Source organism: Poecile atricapillus, chromosome 2 (genome assembly GCF_030490865.1).
Source record: "Poecile atricapillus isolate bPoeAtr1 chromosome 2, bPoeAtr1.hap1, whole genome shotgun sequence".
In the NCBI taxonomy this organism is placed as follows: Eukaryota; Metazoa; Chordata; class Aves; order Passeriformes; family Paridae; genus Poecile; species Poecile atricapillus.
The window spans coordinates 67363185-67371498 of record NC_081250.1 but is presented as its reverse complement, the minus strand read 5'-3'; the positions used below and the strand labels follow the sequence as shown (position 1 = coordinate 67371498).

General features: G+C 46.8%; 1 protein-coding gene and 1 long non-coding RNA gene across 2 annotated transcripts; one reads left to right on the top strand and one right to left on the bottom strand.

Annotated features, from left to right (window-relative positions):
• LOC131576541 (uncharacterized) lies at nt 1-5690 on the bottom strand. The gene is made up of 3 exons (XR_009277002.1): nt 5290-5690; nt 4278-4458; nt 1-2709 (listed from the first exon to the last, which is right to left on the bottom strand). It is a non-coding gene; the product is annotated as an uncharacterized LOC131576541 (long non-coding RNA).
• A 220-nt stretch (nt 5691-5910) lies between these two features.
• Nucleotides 5911-8314, top strand: PPP1R3G (protein phosphatase 1 regulatory subunit 3G). The gene has a single exon (XM_058833360.1). It carries the CDS (start codon nt 6075-6077, stop codon nt 6915-6917), a length of 843 nt encoding a protein of 280 aa, XP_058689343.1. The 5' UTR covers nt 5911-6074; the 3' UTR covers nt 6918-8314.

The following is an 8314-nucleotide window of genomic DNA, read 5'->3' as shown; positions in this document are numbered from 1 at the left end:
TGTAGCATTTATACAGCAAGATTGCTTGGAAGCCTATTCCCATTTTACGTCCCGAGAAATGGGACTGACGTACAAGTTACCCAGCTGTGACTGCTGGACTGAAAAGGTTGGCCTGCATTTGCCAGGAGTTATTAGAACAGGCTAGATTGCCCAACTCTGTTTTCCCAAAGGACAGGGAGGTATCTGAGCTGATGAGGTCAGTTTAGCGTTCCGTTGTGCCACGTCAAACACAGCTCTGAAGACCAGCAAGGTTTTGCCAGCCATGAAAGTCCTTCTGACCAGCTGGCAAATTCTGTTGTCCTGGGAGAGACCAAATGAGTTCATGCCACTATTGATTTTGAGTGAGCTACATGCCTTGCTGCTTGTAACAAAGGCAAACACAAAAAGACAGGTTTAATGTGGGTACAAGTTCATGTTATTTTCCATTTTCATGTTGCACTTCCAATGAGGAAAAAAATCTAATGGTGTAGAGGGGCGAAAAAGGAAGGGGGAAAAAATCTAATGACTCAGACATGTAATGTTCAAGTGCTAACAACTCTAAAAGGTGATCTAGAGATGTCTTGTTTTGCCATGTTTTATATGCTTTCCAGTGGTTAATTTTGGAGGGTATGTCAAGCATTTGGAATTTCTTAGTGTCCTTAGACAAGAGGTAAACATCTTCTGTTGGAATAAGTTTCCTTACAGAATTTTAAGAAGACACTGAGTTATGTTTTCCAAAAGCAGGCTGCTAGGTGGCAGGGCAGGAGCAAAATCCAGCAATTTAAGAAAGGCAAGAAAAGAGGTTAATTATTTTAATACTTTAGCAATAATTTTGGAGGTAGAATGCCCTTTATATCAACCTAATCTGGGTAAGATTAAGCTTCTTCCTCACTGAAGTCCAAAGCAGTATGCTAGCATAATGTGGGGCAAGAATTTGATCAAATTATACTTTTCCTAGATTAAAAAAAACCCAAAAAACCTGAAACAACCAAACAAAACCCCACATAAACATAGAGGTTTTACATGTGAGAACCTGGATCCTAGTGTTCATCAGAAACTTTTGAAAGAGATGCGGTTCTGCAACTTTCTGGAGATCCACATTAAAACAAACAAAACCCATAAAACAAAACCCTTTTCAACTCCTATGCTGTGAATACCCTTTGGAAGCTGAAACCATTTTTTCTCACTGATAATCTGAACTTTTCCTTTTCAGAGACTGTTTATTTGAGTTAAATTGTTGAAATGCAACAACAATCTATAAGGAAGGCAGGATGACAATGTACATGGGAGGGGGTTTTTATCACCATATAATTTACTGATTGAAAGATTGACAAATGGCCTAAGATTTTCAGTGTACCACATGAAAAAGTTTAGATAAATACCTTATAAATACAAAAGGTATTAAACCTCTCTTGATGCCTTTATGAACCACAAGATCAAAGCAATGCTTCTGAAATCTTAGTGAATGTAAAATTTTTGTGCAACATGGTTTTGTCACAGTTAATTCCAATTTCATTCTGAATTTAGAATCTTTTGTGCCATTACTATATATTTACTTGTCATGAAGAATGGCTGTGATTTTATACCAGATGCAGGGAAATCTCGGACCTACTGAAATCAATGACAAAACTCCACCTCCACCACTGGGTGAGGTCAGCATTTCACCCAGATGAAGAGACATTCCTTGCCTTACTGCCAAAGACTTGGTATTAGTAGCTGAAAAGGACATTCAACATCATTATAGGAAACACAGCCATTGCTGTAGTTCAGAAAAACTGAATAAGTGTATTTTCATGCATTTAATCTCATTAGGAACATCAGATGAAAGTCTGCTGAGACACAAGAAAAACTATACAGCAGAGATCTCTAAAAGTGCTGAGAGACTCAAAGCTCTAACGGGTTTTGTTTGCTGGACATCCTGCAGAAATTACATTTAAATATTTGTATTTAAGATTTGGAAATTAAAGTAATCACTTCCATCTATTTGCTTCCATTTCAGTACTTCTCCCGTTTTGGACCTAATGCACGCCTTTTTGAAGTACAGCTGCTTGGTTTTCCTGCATAAAGAAGAAAATTAGGTCTAATAATCTAACTTCTGAATAATTTCTATTCATATTGTATAGACCCACTGAGTTTTTCATTCAGTGTTTGACCATCATCATAAACATAGTAAATTGAAATCTAGAGAAGCTAGAATTTTCTATGGCATAGGGAGCATCTTACTTGTTGTTTTTAATAATTAAGGAGGCTATTAATATCCTTGCTGGAATTTTTGTACAAAAAACATGACCGCTAAAACAAGAGCTACATAATTTTCAAAGCAAAGCAAGAATATTGTTTGAATGAATGCTGCTAGAATTTGAAAAAGGTGGTATTAATTTTGCGTGTGAACTGTGATAATCCCTGCCTATTTCTAAATCCCTGTAAATTGTTTCACAGGGCTTAGGAGTTATGACTCATTCACATTTTCTGACAAGCTATTGTCATGGGAAATCTAACACATAAGTAGGAAATTGGAGAGATCTGGCATATTTGAACTAGGTACATCTGAAAAATTGAATACTTTACCTTGGACTAACTGGAAAATCTGCTAGCTTTGGGTTTGAATGTTGAAGGTAATATTAAAGGTGCATTAGAAAAAATTACGAACAGTATTTGAATGGGTTTCTGTTTTACATTGTGTAGGTTAGTTGAATCCACAGATTCCTCCAGTTACTTGACTCTAGGTGTCTGCAAAAAAATACATTCATATTAATTTTCTGTTCAAATGATGACAACTATCAATCCAAGCAGCTTCACCAACTTACCAAGCTCCATATCAAATATAGCTCCAACCCAAAATCCCTGATCTAATGACTGCTGAGAAATACATTCCCATGCGATCATAGTCAGAATTGAAAAGCAATACCATGGATTGCTTACCAGTGAATTTCACATTCTTTTTTTTAATGTCATTTTCAGTAATCATCTTGAGATGGAAGTGTTTCTACAAAATGTGTGTGCTGATTACAGGATGGGGTCAAGGTGGGCTGTTGTGAAACAAGAAGCAGGGAAATTTAAGTGCTGTGTTGATGCTGTGTGTAGTTGATAACCCTAAATATATCTGGTCCAAGCTCAGGGAATGCAAAAAGCCTCATGGCTGCTAATAATGCTATCTCTCTTTTACTAGGAAATCTCTCAGCTTTTATCACAACATTTTCTTTAAGAACAAATGTGGTAAATAGTATTTAGAAGTCTGAGACCCGGGTTGCACCATTCTTTTAGGAGAAGCCATTGTAAAAACACATAAGAGAACACTAAATGCCTCCTTAACTCATGTCCTTTGGCAGGGTTTGTTGTGTAGTTGAACATCTGTTCTAAAGGTCTATCTGATTTTAAATTACTCCTTTTGAAATGGTAGCAACTGATTCCCGGTAAAATATGAGTTTGTGTGCTGTTAATTCCTTGATTTTAATTATTTTCCTGCAGTAGGGATTCATGTTGGCTTAACTGCTTTAGCTTATTTTCTATGTAGTTCTTTTTGCAGGTCTGTCTCACAGAGTTATGGAACATATAAGAAATGTGTATTAATTGCTACCATATTACTTAACTCTTATCAATATTTACAGTTGTTTTCTCTTTTTGCTGTCCCTTATTTTGCTTAAACCTTTCACATTACTCTCAAATTTGTAGTAGTCCAAATGGTTTTGCCTTATGAGCAAATGGCACAATTTTTTCCCTTCGCTGTTTAAAACATTTGTTAATGATTTGGCAAGCTGGGATAGCTTCCACATGAGGAAGTAAGGGCTGGTTTCTTCATTTCTGCTTTCCTCACCACATAATAGATAGCACTTTAGGAAATTAAAGCAGCAGTGCTGTATTTTAGGTAAACATATTTTAAGTACTAAGCACTCTTATCCTAAGCATCATCTATTCATTTTTCTTCCTTCCAGCTTGGTAATTAGAGGTGCCACAAGCCTCAGACAGCTGAGTGAGGAGGTTTCACCACCAGGCACAAGTAAGAAAGTGCTTGCAACCTGTTTTCATCACCGTGAATGTTACGTAACAGGAGAGTGTTTGGGAGAGACCCAAAATTTCCATCCACTGCTCTGCTGGAGACATCAGCAGGTTGGGAGTGATGATGCAAACAGGTGACACCAACTCGTGTGCTGCTATGTCCAGGAAGAGGACAATTGTGTTCCTCCTTCCTGTGCTGCACCACAGAGCTCAGCTGAGTAACTTGGGACCACAGTCTGGTTTAGCACCATGAAGTTGAGGCTGGTTGGTTCGAAGAGCGGAAATGGTGGCACACCAGCTACCTTGGGGCGGACAGGGCAAAGGAACGCTGCCATGAAGGGTTTAGCCAACAGCCTGCCGAATGTGGCAGCCTCCAGCAGAGCTGGTGATCAGCAGCTGATTGCAAACTGGTGTTCATGTTTTCCATCAGCACAGAGGGTGCCAGGCAGGATGTTTGTCCTTCGTTCCTCTTCTTACAGTGCCCTAAACCAAATGACAAACAAATGTCGAGTAGTCAGATTATCCAGCACTCCTAAGGAACTGCTCGCTGTGCAGCTCTTCCGTCAAGGTGTAGCAAGAACATCCTCACAGCAGTGCCTGCTAAGAAAACTGTTTGGTGATGTTTCTGCTGCTCTGACATTCAGTCCTCTGCCAGACACAGACTGCACACTCAGTTGAACTGCAGTGTATTCACTCACACTGGGAGGCTGCTTTTTGGCAAGCAGACTGATGCTAAAAATAAAACAACCTATGCAAAACAAACAAACCTCCTTCCTAAATCCATAGTGGGAGCACGTTGCTTCAAAAAGCACTGGGTTGTCTGCATATGCTTTTTGGTGTCTCTTCCATGAGAAAAAAAATGGAGGGAAGTTTAATAATGTAGTATTTTTGCAATCATCCGTGCAAATCACCGCAGACAACTGGTGTGGTATGCACAAAGTATAGAACCAAGTTTGGAAACTTCTCAGACATGGACCTCATTCTACTTATAAAAACATGTTGTTATCGAGGATGCTGTTTACTATGTGTCATGCCTACAAAATAGAAGTGAGAGGGATACTACTTCTCTTTATATATTTAGGGGCAATGCCTGTATTTTGTTTTCCTTTCTTGATTTTGTTTTTAACTGGGAACTTTGGAGATAGCCTGACCTTCTAAAAGGGTGTTTGTGCACACGTCTGTGCCTCCTGAGCCTTTGGACTTGATTTTACACAAGTAACAGTACAGTTAGTACCGGGTGTGGGTGAAAAATAGAGATTTGCTTACAAAATATACTGTACTTTAAAAAGTTAATGCCTTTGAAGTTTGTTTTACCTTCGGGGTTTTGTCCTCGAGCTCTGGTCTCAAAGATTTTCTCTGCAGTTAGAATGGGTAGAAACTGATTTACACACAAAAGCCGGGGGTCCCACAAACTCCCAGCAGCAGGCGAGGGCAGCACCCAGCCCTTCTTACACCCAGGCCGGTGGGGAGGGCGGCGGCTCAGCCCCGGTCCCGAGGGGCCGCTCAACTCACACCGCTTCCCGTTCCCTGGATGGACGGAACTCCTCGGTAATGCACGGCTGGGGGCTTCCTGCTTAATCCTCACCCTCCGGACTCCTTCTTCGGTGAACCTCCGACGGGTGGAAGCCTAAATAACGACGACGGCGATGATAATAACAACAACAACAACAACAAATTAATTACAGGAATAAGGAAGCCTGCTCCAGCAGCCCCCCGGCCGGGGTGTGCGGGGCGGGGCGGCGGGGGGACCCGCGCGGGGGGCGCCTCTGGCCGGGGCCCTTCTCTCCTCCAAGCCCGTAAAACCCGGAGCGTTGCTCTCTGCTCGCTGCTCCGCGCCCTGGTAACGGCGGCCCCCGGCGGGCGGGAGGACGTGCGGGGCCGCCCGTCGCGGCTGTTTCCGCGTTGCCCGTCCAGGGAGGTCCCGCCCCCGCCCGCGGCCGCCCCAGCCCCAGCCCCAGCCCCGCGGGGAGGCTCCGGGGCCGGCGGGGGGGCGCGCCCCCAGCCCGGGGCCTGCGGCGGGGGCGCCGGATAAAGCGGTGCCGGCCCGTCCGCCTGCCGGCACAGGGGCGGCCGGGACGGGCCCAGCGGGGCGCCCCGCCATGGCGAGCCCCGCACGCCCGCGGCAGGAGCTGGCGGCCGAGGAGCGGCGGCTCCGCGGCGCGGCCCCGACGGTGCCCCGCGACGCCAAGCGGGAGGCGGCGGGGGAGCGGCTGGTGCTGCTGGAGCTGCGGCGCTGCGGGCGGCCGCCGTCCCCCGGCCCCGGCGAGCGGCAGGAGGAGGGGGAGGAGGAGGAAGAGGAGGGGGAGGCGGCGGCGGGCGAAGATTGTTGCGGCAAGTGCAAGAAGCGGGTGCAGTTCGCCGACTCGCTGGGGCTGAGCCTCGCCAGCGTCAAGCACTTCAGCGACGCCGAGGAGCCGCAGGTGCCGCCCGCCGCGCTGTCGCACCTGCAGAGCCCGCCCGGCGAGGAGCGGGACCCGCCGCCGCCCGGCGCCGAGGCCCCGCCGCCCGCCCTGCTCCTGGTGCCCGACTTCCCCGACGGCGGCGAGCCCGGCGCCGAGCGGCTGCGGCGGCAGCGCGTCTGCCTGGAGCGCCTGGGGCGGCCCGCGGCGCCCACCGACGTGCGGGGCACGGTGCAAGTGCTGGGCGGCCCCGGCCCCAAGGAGGTGACGGTGCGCTACACCTTCAACGAGTGGCTCTCCTTCGTGGACGTCCCGGCCGCGCCCCTGCCCCCCGAGCCGCCGGCCGAGCGCTACGGCTTCACCCTATGCGTCCCGCCGAGCCTGCGGGAGGGCTCGGCCCTACACTTCGCCATCCGCTACCGCGGCCCGCAGGGCGAGTTCTGGGACAACAACGGCGGCCGCAACTACACCCTGCGCTGCTGCGGCTGCCCCGGGGGCGGCCCCGCCGCCGCCCCGCCGGCCCCCGCCGCCCCCCGCTACTGACGGCGGCCGGGCGAGCGGAGCCGAGGGGAGCCGGCCGGGCTGGGGCAGGCGGCCGCACCCCGCGCCCGGAGGGAGGCCCGGCTCGGGAGGGAGACAGCCGGCGCGCCGAGGGCCCCGACCCGGAGACTGCCCCAAGTCTGGTGGTTTTTAAGCAGGAGATTCAGTTTCTGCCAGCGAAAGATGGATGTGCATAGGCTCGCATTGCTGTGGCTTGTGGAATTGTTCTCCTTTTTGGTTTTTTGTCCTTTTTTTCTTTTTTTTTCTTTTTTTTTCTTTTTTTTTCTTTTTTTTTTCTTTTTTTGAGAGAGAGAGAGAGAGAAAGAGACGTCAAGGAGACTGAGTAGCGTGGGCTTTGCTTTTCCCCTCTTGAAGTGAATTTTTGAGGTCTTGATTTGGGCTTGACTCCACTTACCCGATTAGTCAAGAGCACTCGTGTGAAAACTTGGTGGCATGTTCACTACAGATTTAACTTAGGATCCCAGTTGTCCTGTTCTCAGATCCATTTGAAAGACACAGTAATGCGACAGCAATGGTGTGCTTTGTCCTTTTTTTGTTATTTTCTTTTAGCTCAATGGACTCTGTAACAATACGATTCACTGTTTGCGAGCACCTGTCAAACCCGTGACAGGCTTGCGTGCTCGTCCCACCTTTGCCACGGCTGCGGCAGCTTGAACAGCTTTGTTTTGGGGATGGATCTGAGGCTGGAATGGGCAGCCCTGGTTTTTGTCACTCAACACACTTTGATACCGCTCCCCAAGCTCGCATGTAGATCCCATCTGGCTAATAGCAGCCAACAGGGACTTCTGCAGAAATGTTTTTGCTTAAAATAGACTGGTGACTTCTTTTCACGCAACTGACAAATCTAAAACCGGGACGAAGGAGGAGTTAAAATACTTGCTGATGCTGTGTTTATCAGGAGAACTTTGGTAACACCTTTAAGTTGTGCACTGTGAAGTGAAAGATGGTGTCCGTCTCGTACACGGTTCTGTATTTTCAGATTTGAGTCTGGTTTGGATGACCCTTCTCACTGAGGAGTGACCCTGTAAAACAGAGAGGGTGTCCTCAGTAACAAATGGAAACGAGTGCCTTAGTTCAGCTCTCCTTACATTACATTTTGCACCACATTTCTCAAGTATTTATAATTTATTCAGCTTTTTTGCTACATATTTTTTCTGTATTTGTATGTTGCTGGGAAAGGACTTTGTTGTGCACACAGCTGGACATTTTTGGCGCTGGACACTTGAATTGATTTTATAGTCTTCACTCTTGCACTGAAAGCCTAGAGGTTGACTACTTGACTACTTCTGGTGTCCCAACTCTTGAAATTAAGCAAAAACTACCAATGCAAATGGGTTTGTAAGAATAAAAAAAAGTTTTAAAAAAAACAAACATAAAGC

Bases quoted from the DNA above. Each gene is read 5' to 3' on its own strand.
- PPP1R3G (XM_058833360.1), top strand. From the start codon at position 6,075: ATGGCGAGCCCCGCACGCCCGCGGCAGGAGCTGGCGGCCGAGGAGCGG.